Raw genomic sequence first — 16,979 nt, 5'->3', positions numbered from 1 at the left:
CTATTCAAATTCAGCAAACATAACTTGTTCAGAATAGCTTTTGTCTGTTATGGAAAACCATTGAGTTTGCTTTCAGTTTGCCTCCTCTTATCCTTTACCAAACCCAAACTCTACCTTTTGGCTATGCCCAACCTCTTTTGGTTTCTCACCGGTGGCATTCCTTTTCTTATCTCTGGACCTTGGCCTGTGCTGCTTCTTCCATGTGGACCCTTCTTTTCCTTGTCTGTGCACTTGGCTAACTCCTTCTCATCCCATGAGTCGGATGTCCCTTCCTCCAAGAAGCTCCCTAACCTCCCACCTGGGTGTTCCTCCTCTGAGCCCCCACACAGAGCCGTGCCCTTCCCCCTCGTAACACATATCACACTGATGAGTAAAGGAAAGTGTGATTTCCTCTCTCCTTGGCCTGCCTGAGCTCCACAGTGAATGGGCACTGTGTTGTTTGTCTCCCTCATGGCACTGTTTCTAGCGTGTGGAGTAGCAGCAGGCATACAGTAGGCGCTCAGAAGATACTGTTGAATGGAACTGAACCCTATTGTCCTCTCTGGGGAGGGAGGAAAAAGCAACCACGTAGGCAGGTGTCATGGATGGGAAAAGATCAAGGATAGAAGATGGGAGGTCTGGCGTGGAGGCTCACGCCTGTAATCCCAGCACTTTGGGAGGCCAAGGTGGGTGGATCATCTGAGCTCAGGAGTTTGAGATCAGCCTGGCCAACATGGCAAAACCCTGTCTCTACTAAAAATATGAAAATTAGCCGGGTGGGGTGGCGCATGCCTGTAATCCCAGCTACACGGGAGGCTGACGCAGGAGAATCGCTTGAACCCAGGAGGTGGAGGTTGCAGTGAGTTGAGATTGTGCCATTGCATTCCAGCCTGGGCAACAGAGTGAGACTCTGTCTCAAAAAAAAAAAAAAAAAAAAAAATAAAAATCACTCCCTCATTTTAATGAGGGAGGTATCGGCTAGACTGGTAGGTTCTTCTAAGGTGGGAAAATGGCCAGAGGTGGCCGGGTAGAGGTGGGAGGTTGCTGTCATTGTGACCTCAGTGCACTTCTATCCCCCTCCTTTCACTCGTGCCCTCCCCTTTGGGTTGTGCCCACACCCTTGACATACAGGCATTTCCTCCTGCAAGTGGGAGGAGAAAAGAGAATGGAGCATGATGGCATTCTGGGATTGGCTGCTCGTTAAAGTGCTCTTTTAATAGCGGATGGAACTGGTTAAAACAAGGTTTCTAGAGAATTTCATATATTTGTCAGCTTCCTCATTTTATTACTGAATCAATGAGTTAAAGAGCGACGTGGTCAGCCAAAGTTGTCCAAGTTCATTAAGACAGAGGTGTGGTAATTTCTAGGGCTGCCTTTGGGACCTTATCAATCATTCTGGAGGTTCTTACCTTTATTTTATCCTTTGTAAAGATAACTTGGGAGGCCCATTCCATGGTCTTTTAAGTGACCTCTGGAGAAGCCTACCTGGGCAAATCGTGCGTCTTCCTCCTTGTAATATTTCCTTTCCCTACTGCAGCCCTCCCCCTGCCACTGCCCCCATTTCTCAACTCACCACCAAGCTGCTGTGCTTCAGGCCTCGATTTGCACTGACCTCTTAGGAAGCAGAATACCAAGGGCTTCAGTGGCATGTCCCATTATGGGGATGACACGGCCATTAGTAACCATGGAAACTGCCCTTCCCCCCAGCTTGTGTGACTCTACAGGCCTAATTTACACCCAGCTCTTCCAGATTTGAAGGGGTTATGGGGACCCAAGCACAGTGGCACCTTCCTTTAGCCCTGACAAGGCAAATATCAAGCACTTTCAAAGCCTTTTCAGATTAGAAGAAATAACCTCAGGTCTTTGATTCAGTAAACTTGGATATGTATTCTTAAAAAATCCAAAAAGAAAAGGGGGAAAAAAAAAGAAAAAGAAACAACCTCTTCATGTTTGGTGTTTTTACAGCAACAAACACAAAACACACAGAGGGAGGATGTGTTTTCTAACAGTCAAAACTAACCTTCAGAATGGACAGGGCTGAAGGCTGGTGCCCAAACGGGCCACAGCCATTGGTGCTGCCCCCTGGGCACAGCCTTACAAATGAGGACATAGGTTCCATCAGCCCCCATTTTTCTTCCTTTTTCAAAGAACCTTTACAAATAACTCATCAGCCGGGCTCAGTGGCTCATGCCTGTAATCCCAGCACTTTGGGAGGCAGAGGCAAAGGAATTCCTTGAGTCCAGGAGTTTGAGACCAGCCTGGGCAACAAAGTGAGACCCTGTCTCTACCAAAATATTAAAATATTAGTTGGGTGTGCTGGCAGGTGCCTGAAGTCCCAGGTACTTGAAAAGCTGAGGGGGGAGGATCGCTTGGGCCCAGGAATTTGAGGCTGCAATGACCTATGATTGAGCCACTGCACTGCAGCCTGGGTGGCAGAGCAAGACTCTGTCACTAAAAACAAAACAAAACACCAAAATCAAAACCAGACCCTTCCACTACAAGAATAAGTATGTGAGGTAATGCACATGGGAATCAGCTTGACTGAGCCATCCCACGAGGTAAACATATTTCAAAACATCATGTTGTACGTGATCAATATACATCATTCTTATTTGTTAATTACAAGAAAAAGAAGCCACCGTCTATGTCAACATCTCTGTACCCTACAATCTATATTAACCCTGGCAACGAAAAGAAAGCAAGCTGCGTTCTCCCCTGCTGCCCGGGTGAGCAGGTGGAATTACCTGTCTAGGCCTGGCCAGCCTCTGCAGGGACGCAGTCGGAGTCCGATTCGGCCAGTTCTGCCACACCTTCTGCCGCAGCCTGACTCCAGCTATCTGATCTGTCTGAGATGGCATCCTCCTCCCCGACTGTCACCTCCACGTAATCCACAACGCTAGACTCCTCGTTCTCGTCGCTGCCCTGGCCGTCCCGGCTGCTGCCCTCTGACCGGTCTGAGGTGGCCTCTGAGGGCTTTGCTGGCAAACAGTCTTTTGCTGGCTCGCTGCTTACTTTTACCCTGGGCACCAACTTCTCCAAGTCCTCTTCGCAGAGCTTTTTGGGGTCCTTGTAATATTGTGGAACCACATCACCCCCGTTCTTTGGGCTCTCGGCCATGGATTTTGTTGCTTTCCTTGCTACGGCATCGTAGCCGTGATCATCTGCCATGGGCTGGTGCTGGTACTGCTCCATCCACTTCACGGTTCCCGTTTTCAGCAAGCATCTGTTCTCCTTGAACCAACGCACAATCTCAGTTCGGACCAGGCCAGTCTTGGCCGCTAACTGGTCATACTCCTGGGGAGTAGGCCACTGGGTTCTTGCAAACGTGCTCCTCAGGAGATGAACCTGTTCTTGACTTTTTGCAATTGCTGGCGAAGGGCTGGGCAGAGAACTGGTTAACTGGGCACCGGAGAGCTGGTTGAGTCGAGACAGAGCACCATTGGGGGCTCCCACATCTTGGCCTTTTTTGCCAGACCCCATGGAATCCAAGACAGCTTGTTCCATGCTGTCTCGAAGCTTCCGCCTCTCCGAGAACCAGGAGTCGATCTCTCTCCTGCTCAGCTTGGTCTCCACCCTTAGCCGATCCAGTTCTGCTTGGGTAGGAAAAGAACTTTTTAAAAAGCTGTCTTCCAAGATTTTAACCTGACCCTGTGTTTTCTCTTTGAACTTCTGGGGGGCAAAATCTGGGTACGCGTGGTACGTGCGACCGTGTCGGGAGGCCGCGATGGCCAACTGGTCTTTGGCAAGGGATTCGCTGGTGATGTGGACGATGCCCCTTTGACACCGATATCGGTGGTCACTGAACCACTTCTTGATCTCGCTCCTGGCAAGGCCAGTCACCTCGATGAGCCGGTAAACCTCAGCATCGTCAGGGAACTGGCTCTGGAGAAAGCTGGCCTTGAGATGTGCTATCTGCTCCTTTGTCTTCTTGCGGTCACTGGCTGGCGTGAGTGGGGGGTTGGCCACCTTGGGTGGGGGCTCTGGCACCTGAGCGATGTGTGGACGCTTGGGTTCGGGGGCAGCTTGGGGAGTCACCAACGGTCTCTTCTGGCCATGGTTGGTGACTCCTGCCACAGCAAGCGTGATGGGGGAGCAAGAGACGGTTGTTGACCCGCTGGTCACCTGAGTCAGCACCAGGCTAGTCTGGCCGAGGATCTGGCACGGTAGAGCCGTCTGGAGGATAGGCTGCGTCACCTTTGTGGGGGCCAACTGGGCGGGCAGCACAGTGATGGTTGGGGGTACTGACTGGATGGTGCCATTGAACATCTTCTTCCGGGCCTCCTCCACCTCTTCTGGGGACCAGCTGATGCCGTGCTTTAAGCGCTGGGTGGCAAACCAGATTCTGATGTGCTCCTCTGGGTGTTTGGAGGCAGCTGTCAGCCAGGACAACTCAGCCTGGGTCGGGTAAGGAAACTTGTTGAAAGAGTTGATCATCGTGGCATTTGTATCCAGGGCAGAGTTGTATTTGGTAGTATTTAGTGGAACGGGGACCTTGGGCACAAGGTTGATATTTGGTGGCAGCTGTACAGAAGGCATGACGTGTCCTAATGTGTCTTGGAGGAGCTCCACACTGCCGAGTCTTGAGAGGATCTCAGCTGTGTCTGTCACCAGGCGGGCGGTCCCTTCCACGTGGTTCTCGGGGGTGATCTCTTCGGGCTTCTTGGGCACCTTCTTGGCATCTGTTTTTGGTTTTCCGGGCTTCATGATGGGGGTTTTACTCACCGAGATCCCAGAATCACTGTCACCAGTTCCAGGGCCACTGGTGGTGATGGACACGACATGGTTGGTGGCTTCGATGGACTGTTCCAAGACAGTTTGATTATTGCGTTTAATTAACTTCAGCTTGAAGTTGGCCTCCCCGGGATGGAACTTGGAGTTGTGGTCGGACAGGGAGTCGTACTTTTTGGTTGTGAAGTTACATTCTGCACACACGTAGAGGGGGTTGAGAATCACGTTGGGATGCTGCATGTCAACGTGCTCCGTGAACTCGTTCAGGTTTTGCGTGGAGTAGGGGCAGTATTTGCACTCATAACCACCTTGGAGTTTTTTGGACTGGCTTTCCCCCGTAGATTTCACCTCTATCACTTCATTTTCTTTGGAAGAGTTTTCAAGTTCTGCTGCCCAACTGTCCTTGGCCACGTCAGGCTGTGGTGTGCCGATTCCTTTCTCTTTGGCCCTGTCTACCTCCTCGGGCACATCTTGTTCTACTACTTGTGATGTCCGAACCATGCATGGAGTTGTAGATTTTCGTTTGCTAGCCATGCTGCCTGTGTGCAATGGCTTATTTTTGCAGGGGGGTAAGGAGGAGGCAGTGAGATTCTTGGAACGAATAAGGTGAAAGGCTTTTGGCTTTATTCCCCCTCAAATGGCTTTGGCTTTCCTTATGTGCTGAAGTCTACTGTTTGAGTTTTCGGAATGAATTCAGCACAGAAAATTGCAATGGCACCAACCGCTAAACACACCAGGAAGCATCATATCTGTGGACAAGAACAAAGACAGGGTCAGTGTCTCTTCACAATGCAAAAGAAACTGGCACTTCTTTATGAGCTTTCCCATGACCCATCCCAACAGGCACCCAAATCGAACACCTATGTATGCACAGATGGCGTGAAAGTGCTTATAAACACAAAAAAATCACATTCTTCTTCTCTTCCTTTTTTTTGGAAGGAGGTGAAAACAGGCCCAAACCAAGCAAACATGGATGAGGGTCACCATTTCATGTTTAGAGACACAGGAATACAGGAAACGTAGACAGGTACTAAAATCCTCTGAAGCAGTGAGAGGGAATGTCGCGGATGGTGTGCTTGCAAGCCACTTTTAGGTATGGTACCTCGGAAGCCAGATGTGTCCCCAGGGCTAGCAAGTGAAATTTATTCAGGTGCTAGAAAACAGATAATGAACATTTTGCTTATCATAAAAGCAAAATCAAGACAGAAAATCGAGAAAATGCAGAAAAGTATAAAAGAAAAAAAAAAGCAATCACCCCCCCCAATATTGCAGTTTTATAGTTCATCTCACTTAAACAGTTTCCCATTTCCATAGTGAGCAAAATAATGATTTTAAAAATCATTATTTCATCATGTGATGAAATCATCATGTGTGGTATATCCCTATAATGCATGTTATTACATTGTAGGGATAGACTACACATGATATGTTCAGCCATTGGACTTCTTTTTTAAAATTTTATTTTAAGTTCTGGGATACATGTGCAGAATGTGCAGGTTTGTTACATAGGTATGTATGTGCCATGGTGGTTTGCTGCACCCATCAACCCGTCATCTAGGTTTTAAGCCCTGCATTCATTAGGTATTTTTCCGAATGCTCTCCCTCTCCTTGTCCCCCATCCCCCAACAGGCCCCGGTGTGTGACATTCCCCTCCCTGTGTCCATGTGTTTTCACTGTTCAACTCCCACTTATGAGTGAGAACATGTGGTGTTTGGTTTTCTGTTCCTGTGTTAGTTTGCTGAGAATGATGGCTTCTAGCTTCATCCATGTCCCTACAAAGGACATAAACTCATTATTTTTTTATAGCAATTGAACCTTTGTTGGACATTTATTTCCAGTTTTTGGCTCTTATCAACAAAACTGCAGTGAATACCCTTAATCCTTACTTTTGATAACTACCATTGGATGGATGCCTAGAAGTGGTTCTCTTGACCCATATGTATGGCAGAGTTTTGGCCTCAATTGGCCTTTTCTTTGGTAGTGTATGAGAGGGCTTGACTCACAATCCAGCCTACGTAAAATACTACTGTTAAAAAGCCTTGCTGATTAGATAGGGAAAAACAGTTTTTTGGATTTTTGTTTGTTTCTGAGACAGGGTCTGGCTCTGTCACCCAGGCTAGAGTGCAGTGGCACAATTCTAGCTCACTGCAGCCTCTATCTCCTGGGCTCAAACAATCCTCCATCTCCTAGGCTCAAGCAATCCTCCTGCCTCAGCCTCCTGAGCAGCTGGAACTATAGGCACACACCACCATGCCCAGCTAATCATTTAATTTTTATTTTTAGTAGAGACAGTGTTTTGCCATGTTGTCCAGGGGTTTTGCCATGTTGTCCAGGCTGGTCTCCAACACCTGGGCTCAAGTTATCCACGTGCTTCTGTCTCCCAAAGTGCTGGGATCATGGGCATGAGCCATGCCTGGCCATGAAAACTGTTTTAATATGCTTGTAGGCTTTTCTTGATTGACAATAAGGTTGGATTGTTTTCAAAGATTTGCTCACTATTTATATTCTTTTGTGAATTGTCTGCTTACGTCATTTTTATATTTAGACATTCAGTGGTTTTTATTATGAATTTGCAAGAGTTCTCTTTACATAAATAATACTAATGCTTTACTAAGTTTGTTGCAAAACTTTTCCCAGTCTATCATTTACCTTTTTTTCTTTTGAGATAGAGTTTTGCTCTTGTGGCCCAGGCTGGAGTATAATGGCACGGTCTTGGCTTACCGCAACCTCCGCCTCCCAGGTTCAAACGATTCTCCTGCCTCAGCCTCCTGCGTAGCTGGATTACAGGCACGCGCCACCACGCCAGGCTAATTTTGTATTTTTAGTAGAGACGGGGTTTCTCCTTGTTGGTCAGGCTGGTCTCGAACTCCTGACCTCAGGTGATCCGCCTGCCTTGGCCTCCCAAAGTGCTGGGATTACAGGCGTGAGCCACTGCGTCTGGCCCTATCATTTACCTTTTAGTTGTGCATATTATATATTTTTTAATGTTTAACATGTAGAAATTTTAATTTTTAGAGAATAGATTTACCAATTTTTTTCTCTTGTAGCCTCTTTCATTGTGATTTTATATTTAGAAAGTGATTCCCTGTTTTGATAGCTGAAATATATTAATCTACATTTTCTTAAGAATATTTTAACTTTATTTTTTGCATTTAACTCATCTGGTATTGAATTTATCTTGGGTTAAGCTGTAAGACACAATTCTAACCATTTTTCTTCAGTTACCAACCATCTCAGCAGCATGCATTATTATTTTCTTTCTAACTAATTTTTGAGAAACTTCCTTTATCATACACAAACTTTGTATCTACTAGGGTTGGTTCTGGGTTATCTAATCTGTGTATCGATCTAGATATTGAGTACTGCACTTATGCCTTGCTTCTAAAAGAACTTTCGTATGTTTAGAGTACATTTTTATATCTAGTAGAGTTCCTCCTCATTACTCTTTCTTTTCGCAAAACAGTTCTTGGTTATTTTGATAATCTAGTCTCATGAATCAATATCACCTGCGAAATAAAATTCTATTAGAATTTTGATTGGAATTGCATTAAACAAATGATGATTTGAAAGTACAGGAACAATTTGCTTATTAGGTTAACAGAACCCAGAACTGAGAATGGAGAGCTGATGGGCTAAAGGAGGTGGGAGACATGTTTTGAAACAAAGATCCCCGACCTCCAGGAAAAGGAAGGAAAGGGAAGGGAAGGCAGGAGATGGCATATCATCTCTGGTCCCTCCCATGGGCCTGGGTTTGAGTCCCACTGAAGAGAGGGCATAAAGGCCAAGGCGAAGAACTTATTTTCACAAACAACTCTGAGAGTCTAGGCCTATGCCCACCTGCTTAGGGGCTCAGGTGACACACTTGGGCAGGGCTGGGGAAAGGGCCATACTCCCGCTGGTGAACCCAGAACCTGGCCCCTCTAAGATGAAAGCACTGGCATGTGTAGGCTGGTCAAATTCATCAGCAGTGGGGTGCGGGCCCCTCAGGCAATGGTGAGGAGAGGACACAGGCAAACCAGAGAAGAGGGCAGCAGTTTCTTTTTATTGACCATGCCCAAACCACCACCTCCAGCCTCCGCCTGCCGTGATCTTCAGAGTCTTGATCTCACCTCTCAAATACTTTTCACGCCTCCAGAGTTCATCTCCAGCAATGGCACCACCAAGTCCCGGCAAGCTCCGGCCCCGGCTCCCCTCTCCCACCACCCTTCACACTCCAGTGGCTCTGTCAGGACCTCACTCCCCTCATAGCGCCGCTGCCAGAACATCCCACCCTGAGAACCGCTTGGTTTTCAGGTCTCCATTGAAAAGTCACCCTCCCACAGAGAGGCTTTCGCTGACAGCTACCCCTCTGCAAAACAATGCCTCCTCAGCACTCTCTATTTCCTCACCCTGAGTGGCTTTCTTCACGGCACTCTTCAATAGCTGACATCATACTTTGATGTTTTGTGGTTAAAAGAGGAGCAAGCGTCTATCCACTTGTTTATCATTTGTATCTCTGTGCAGAACCATTCTGCCCAATATGGTAGCCACTGGCCACATGTGGCCTTTTGAGTTTAGTTAAAATTAAATAGGATTAAAAATTCAGTACCACAGTCATACTAGCCACATTCCCAGTGCTCAAGAAGCAATTGTGGCTGGTGGCTATTGTCTAATACAGCGAAGGACATTTCTATCATAGGAAGTCCTATTGGACAGCACCATTCAAGAACAGAAACTCCATCAAAGCAAAAAAGTGTTTTTTTTTTTTTTGAGATGGGGTCTTGCTCTGTTGCCCAGGCTGGAGTGCAATGGCACGATCTCGGCTCACTGCAACCTCTGCCTCCCAGTTCAAGCGATTTTCCTGCCTTAGCCTCCCAAGAAGCTGGGACCACACACATAAGCCACCATGCCTGACCAATTTTTTTTTTTTTTTTTTTGCAAAGACAGGATTTCACCCTGTTGCCCAGGCTGGTCTCGAACTCCTGGGCTCAAGCCATCCACTTGCCTCCGTCTCCCAAAGTGCTAGGATTACAGGTGTGAGCCACCACACCCAGCATCACAAATTAAATTAACTGTAGGGAGGCTATCTCTTGGGAACTGCAGCTCAGTGATGAGGTATGCTAAAATCTCCTGTGAATGCTCAGTAGTGTGTGTGTGTGCATGTGTGTGCACACGTGTGAACATGTGTGTTGGGGTTACATGAGTGGAGGAACTCTGTAAGGGAAGGGAGACTCTACAGTTCTGTGGGGAGTACTATTAACACAGCAGAATGTGGCTAAATTTGCACCCTCTGGCCAAAGGGCTTGGGACATTTGAGTTAAATTTTTCAAAAGAGAGGGGGAAAGACACTTTCCTCCTGCAGAAAAAAGACATCAGGCAGGAGTAGACTCAGGGGAGGAAATACCTTTTTTTTACCGAAACTTCCCATATCCTGCATTATTTAAATCTGTTGACAAGTGAGCCCCCGAAATGAGGTAAATAGTGGTAAAATGGCCTGGAAGCTTCTCAGTGTTCCAAAAACTGTGGCTCAAAATAAAAGCATCTTCTAAAACTCATTCAGCAACCAGGAATCCAAACCAAAGCAGATGAAAAAGAAGAAAAGAGGAAGGAAGAAAAGAGAGAAGGAGGAGAGCTCAGAAAACACAGAGCCTTTTGAGAATCTATTTCTTAGGGTTCTCTTGGTGGATCTGCAAGAAACACGGCCTTTAGATGGATGATCCTGGCACCAGGGATTGGGTGTCTGAAGGGTAGTAGTATGTTGGCATCTGTCATTTTGAAAGCCCGTGAGCCACCAGCAAGGTGAGGACCAGCACCATGAAGTCTGGTACTTGCTGGAATGAAGGCTAAATTGTTTTGAGCAAAGTCTTCAGGTCTCATATGCCTGGGTCAAAGTTGGCAAAAATAAAAAACTAGTGAATGAATGAACACATAAAATACATGTTAAGAATAAACTCTAACACAGTCCCTTCCATAGCGAGTGGTGCATGTCCCAGCAGACCTGCTGCAAGTCGTGGTTCTTGCCCTGGGCCAGTGTCTCAGCAGGTCTGAACTGGGCACAGTCACATCCTGTGCCAACCTGAAAACACTTAAAGGGAGCAGGGAGTTCTCCCTTAGGCTGCACCATCCAGGGACCAGCGGTGGGGAGACTCCAGCCAGTCATCACACCATCCCCTGTCTGACGAGATCGGGCGCGTTCAGGGTGGTATGGCTGTAGACAGACCATCCCTTATCTGGTGCAAGAAACATCCCTGCCCTCAGGAGGTTGCCTGAACAAGTCAGAACTAAGCACGCTTGTTTAAGATTCTGGCTCCCAAGAGAAGGGAGGGGAGGTAAGACGGCTGTTCTCTGTGTTGCCCCCCTCTGTCTGAAGTCCTGCTCCTCGTGGGATAACTAAGAATGTGACAAGCGCATGTTATATGGAAAGGAACCTGGAGCTCCAAATACACCCTTGCTGCCTTTACATGTTTTTGATCTTGACTCAATTTTCCTTTTATCCACTGCAGCATTTGCTATGCACCTCAAAGAAACCCTAATCATAATGAGACCATAACAATGCCTTGGAATAAATTGCCTTGGAATCCATGCCTTTTTTTTTCTTTTTTTTTTTTTTTTTTGGCAGAGACAGGGTTTATACAAAAGAGAAATGATCCGTCTACATAGACAATGACAAAGAGGCCATTTCTGGTGTCTGTGCAAGGCTCCCCCCTTCGCCATGAGGTGCTTCTTCCATCATTACCCTCCCTGTTGCGAGTGGAATGCAATTCAATTAGACCTTTGCTTACTGAGTATGAGTGCGAGCCAGAACCCTGTGGACAGCTAGGGGCGCAAAGATGAAGACACCACAGCTCTGTCCTCAAGGAGTTCGTAGCTGATACATTAGTTCGCTAGCGCTGCTATGACAAAATGCCACAGACTGGGTGGCTTTAGACAACAGGAATTTATTCTCTCACAGTTTTGCAGGCTGGAAGTCTGAGATCAAGGTGCCAGCAGGGTTGGGTTCTTCAGGTGCCTCTCTCCTTGGCTTGGAGATGACTGTCTTCCTCCTGTGTCTTTCTGAGGTCTTCCCTCTGTGGGAGTCTGTTTCCTAAACTCCTCTTGTTATAATGACACCAGTTATATTGGATTAGGGCCCACCCTAATGACCTCACGTAACCTTGGAGTTAGGGTAATTAATTACCTTAATTACCCTATCTCCAAGTATGGTCACATTCAGAGGCATGGGGGGTTAGGACCTCAACATATGGATTTTAGGGGAGCATAATTCATCCTACAACAGTTTGGCACGGCACTGCCATCTAAACACCCTTCAATGGCACACAAAGTGATTGGTTCATGCAGTCAACAAACACTGATAGAGCACCTAGTGGTGCCAGATGCTGTTCTAGTTGCCGAGGATACAGCGGTGGATGGACAGAAATTGTGGCTCGTGGAGAGCTCACCATGGAGGAGAGTAAGGAAGGGAACACATTAAAAGTGTACAGCGGGGCCACTTGAGGTTTTAAGCAGGGTGGTCAGGGACTTCCTCCTTGAGAAGGTGACAGTGGAACGTGTGGATGTTGCAAATACAAGAAGGAGAGTTTATGAAACAGAGAGGAGGCTATACTTAATTTTGTAGGGCAGGGTTGGGGGAGGGTAGATAAAGGCTTTCCAAGGGAGGCAACTTTCCTCTTCTTAGAAATAAAATGGTGATAGCTACTATTAATGAAAATTCTCCATGCTTTCTTGGTGAGTCTTCACAACAACTCTGCGAAGCAGCTGTGACTACCCTCAATCTGCAGATGAAAGAACCAAGACCAGAGAGGGTAAATGTCTCACCTAAGGTCACACAGCTAGTTCATGGCAGAGCTGGGATTTGACTAGTCTGTCCAAACCCTGTGTTCTTGGCACACCACCACACAGCCTCTCCTGGATAAGCAGGGCTTCAAAGGGGGAGTAGAATTCTGGGAGGTAGAGGAAAGTGAGAGTGACTCCTATCAAAGGAACCTAGTCTTCCCAGGCAGAGCAGACAGCATGAGTAAGTCAGAAGGCAAGAAAACATCTGAGGAATGACAAGGGCTGGGGGTAAGGGCCAGGGGTGTGAGGGCAGAGGTAGGGAGGAGGCTGAACAACTCAGGTTGGGGCTAGATGGCGAAGAGTCTGGAATGCCGCACCAGGGAGTTGGGATTTTGGTCTGCAGGCAAGGGAGGGTCCAAGCCTTTTGGGCAGGGTCCTGGAAACAGAGGGGTCTTGGATTCAAGGTGTGGGGTGGGGCTGGCAGGAAAAGAGGCACATCAGTGAAGAACAAAACCTCAAACCAGGCAGCTGAACAATACTCTCAGCTAACCCCAAATTAAACAGTCAAGGCTCAGGCTGCTGAGAGATATCCTTTCCCGCTCACCTCCAAGTTTCTCCTTTAAGTAGATGCTGGGAGCTCTTCACTTTTCATCTGGAATTTTCTCCCATTTGGTTTGGCCTTTCTTCCCCACCACAGAATGGCTGAACAATTGGGGTTTGAGTGCGACAGCAGATTCTCCCTTAATCAATTCCCCAACAATAATGACAGCCAACATTCACCAAAGCCTTAGTGTATGCCAAGTGCTAAGTTTCACTTCTCAGAAACCCTACGTGGACACTAAGGCTCAGAGAGTTTAAGGAGCTTGGTCAAGGTCACACAGCCTGGAGCAGTAAAACTGGGATATGAACTTTATGTGTAGACTTAGGGATTGTGTTAAATACAGATGCTGATTCAGTGTGTCTGGCGTAGGGCCTATGACTGTGCATTTTATTTTTTATTTATTTTTTGAGATGGAGTTTCCCTCTTTTGCCCAGGCTGGAGTGCAGTGGCGTGATCTTGGCTCACCGCAACCTCTGCACTCCGGGCTCAAACGATTCTCCTGCCTCAGCCTCCCGAGTAGCTGGGATTATAAGCATGTGCCACCACGCCTGGGTAATTTTTGTACTTTTAGTAAAGACGGCGTTTCGCCATGTTGGCCAGGCTGGTCTGGAACTCCTGACCTCAGGTGATCCACCCGCCTCAGCCTCCCGAAATGCTGGCATTACAGGCATGACCACCGTGCCTGGCCATGACTGTGCATTTCTAACAGGCTCCTAGGTGAGGATGCTACTACACAGGTGCGGCAAGCTTTAAGGTACAGGGCTCTGTAAGGCTCCCCAAGAAGCACTCTCCTCTTCATCCTTTGTTCTTTCTCCTTCCCACCGTCAGTTCCAGAGACAGGTGGTGGCATTTCCTGACCTTTCCCTACAAGTGGCCTGCAGCCCCTGGTGGAGAAGGAAAAAATGGATCAAACTGCCAGAGCAGCCCCTGGAAACTTCTCAAGGTGGCTGGCTCACAGTCTGGCTGTCAGGATGGTACATGGCTCCGCTCTTGACCTCCCTAGGGAGACATCTGGAGGGGGTGGTGAGGAGTCAGCCTGCAGAGGCCTCCTGCAGCAGAGGATCTCAAGCCCTTGGGGGTTCAGAGGCCAGAGGGAGCTGCAGAGCCGGGATCCCAGGGGTCTACCCAGAGGGCAGCAGTGCTCTGAGCCCAGGGAGTGCTCAAGAGCTGCTCGCTCTCAGGGAATCACACCTCCGGGCTTTGACAGGGATGCCACGTCTCATCACAAAGCTTTTCACTGGGGCTGTCAGAAGAAATAACAGGGCTGTCTGGGAGCTTTCAAAGGAAGCATCTTGTCAAGACATCAAAACCAAAAAGGATGCTTTTAGCTTTGTGGGGTCTTCTGACAGGGCTGTTAACAGATTCTGCCTCAGTTCATCAAGGGTAGATCTTTTTTGAGGGGGTGAGGGCAGGAATTGCTCCTTTGTGTTTTAAAATCACAACATGACACCCCCCACCCCCCAGAAGGCATTCTGCTGGGTAGATATGTTGTGGCAATGGTGGCGGGTGGGGGCAGGGGGAGAGGAATTAGATGCTACAAAGTGGAAGGCCTGTGCTTTGCTTTGAGCTCCAGCAACCCAGCTCTCTTCTCATCTGTTTCCATCCTTGCCTCCATTTTTCTCATCTGTTAAACAGAATTGCCTTTGAAAGGTCACTGGTGACCCAGAGTAAATTCCTGAGTTTTCTGATTTTTCCCCATTCTACCTTAAATCCAAATTTGAATTTTCGGGGTGGTCCTATAATGTGGCTCCCAAACCATCACACATCACCATCACCTGGAGTGCTTTGTAAAAATACCAACAAACCTCAGTCCAGAGTTACTACACCCAAGCCTCCAGGTGCAGAGCCTGGGAATGTGTATTTTTAATCAGAAGTCACGCAACTGCTGCGCAGCCTTGTTTGCTACCTTTGGAATCAAGACATCACCTGGCTTCTTCTAATTCAGAACTGGTTGGGCTGAAACACACTGTCCCATGAAGACACAGAGATGTTCATAGCTGCATTTTTTTTTTTTTTTTTTTTTTTGCTGCAGCTTAAACTACAAACAGCCAAAGCTCCCTGCTGCACAAAAGAGTAGAATACTGTGTTAATAATCCCAAAGGGAATGACAGACAATTTGGAGGATGAGGTAGAAACAGGGGAAGAATTGTACAAAATTACAATCCTGGAAAAGAAAACAGGATGCTGGCTGCTTGATAACATAGCATAAAACATCTTTATAAACACGATCCACAGAAACAGTTGGTGGTTTGGGAAAGTTGAGATGTAAGAAGCGATTTCCTGTTATCTGTGTTTGTGTTTTAACTTTTTGTATTGCTTAGTTGCTCAAACTGACTGACACATTTTTAAAAAGAAAAGAGGGGTTTGTTGATCAAGGAAACCTAATAGTACTAAAATGTTGTTTACATGCATAATCTTTTAAAATTGTATTCTATTTAGAGACAGGGTCTCACTCTGTCACCCAGGTTGGAGTGGAGTGGCATGATCATAGCTCACCGCAACCTCAAACTCCTGGGTTCAAGTGATCCTCCCACTTCAGCCTCCTGAGTAGCTGGGACTACAGGCACATACCACCATGCCCAGCTTATTAAAACAATCTTTTTTTTTTTTTTGTAGAGATAGGGGTCTCATTATATTACCCAAACTGGTTTTGAACTCCTGGGCTCAAGTGATCCCCCTGCCTTAGCCTCCCAAGGTGCTAAGATTACAGGTGGGAGCCACCACACCTGGTTTACATGCATAATCTCTATTATTCCCAGAACACCAACTGATGGCTGTGATCTCCATTTTACAGATGAGGAAACTGAGGCTCAGAGAGGTTCAATGGCTTGCTGAAGAGGGTAGAAGCCAGATAATCCTGGCTCCACACCTGCTGCTTGATCCCTATGACACACAGTTGTTCATTGTTAACAATTCTATTTCCTGATACTGTGTCTATAAATTAGATTTCTCACAAATTCCAAGTGGCCTTGCCCCTCTGGGAGTGTTCAAAGGAGGAAGATTTTAATTGAATTGTGATGTCTTTTTCAACATGCTGCTCTGAGAAGCTCTTGTTAGGAAGAAAGCTGACATGATCCTTTCTAACCAAAAAAGCTTCATGAGTGGCCCATGGAAGTTTGAAGTGAGGTCTGCGGCTGCTTCACGCCGCCTGCCGTGTGAGCATCGCCACACATTTGGGTGACACGGGGCCCTGAGAGGAGGCTGGGTGTCCTGCCAGAGGTGGCCTCAGACAGGGTAGTCAGTACTCAGGGGCAGAGGAAGCCACTGATGTCTGAGAAGGTAGACCCACGTGAACCTGGAGCCCTGAATTTACTCATCTACTCCGAACCAATGAATTCCAAAGCTCAGACCCCTCCGACCCTTCGACAGGTAAAGCCTTGGCCTCCAGGGGCCTTGTTCTCCATCAGTGCTCAGCATTAGTGCTCAACAGGTCAGTGGAAGTGGGGCACAGGCTGAAGCCAGCACCCCCAGTTTGAATCCTGGCTTCATCACTTACTAGGAGTCCACTTTTCTCTGGCCACAGCCTTGGTGCCCATCTCACAACCCCCAAACCCACATGCAAGCCAGAGAATACCAAATGCTGCATGTTAATTCCCCATGGCCAACCTCAGTTCCTGCAGCTGTAAAATGGGGTGAACCTTCACCTGCAGAACTGGCCCGAATGAGGACCTTTGAAACTGATGTGTTCTAGGACTAATCACAGGAGATGACTTTGATTAGTAAGCTAGTGTGAGTGGTGAGGGGACTGGCAAACTGATGTTCAGAAGGACTGTTCCACCCCTCCTCCCCATTAGACCCCGTTTTCCTCCACAGCGCCTCTCAGTGGCCAGCCACTGTGTCAGGTGCTGCGTACTTCTGCTAGCTCATCTCACCTAGTCACGCCGCTCTGAGATTTTTTCTTACTCATCTTTTGTTCCTA

General features: G+C 47.4%; 1 protein-coding gene across 5 annotated transcripts in view; it reads right to left on the bottom strand.

Annotated features, from left to right (window-relative positions):
- Nucleotides 1-16,979, bottom strand: part of ZHX2 (zinc fingers and homeoboxes 2) — a 281,264-nt gene that overhangs the window by 102,862 nt on the left and 161,423 nt on the right. For all 5 annotated transcript variants that reach the window (XR_004026241.1, XM_030795410.1, XM_030795408.1 and 2 more), the window contains one exon: nt 2,724-5,456. Coding sequence is in view for 4 of the 5 variants with exons in the window: in XM_030795410.1 (XP_030651270.1) it covers nt 2,728-5,241 (2,514 nt within the window). In the remaining variant the exon portion in view is untranslated. The remainder of the gene's footprint in view (nt 1-2,723; nt 5,457-16,979) is intronic.

This window comes from Nomascus leucogenys, chromosome 16, assembly GCF_006542625.1.
Source record: "Nomascus leucogenys isolate Asia chromosome 16, Asia_NLE_v1, whole genome shotgun sequence".
NCBI lineage: Eukaryota > Metazoa > Chordata > Mammalia > Primates > Hylobatidae > Nomascus > Nomascus leucogenys.
This window is presented reverse-complemented; position numbering and strand designations above follow the sequence as displayed.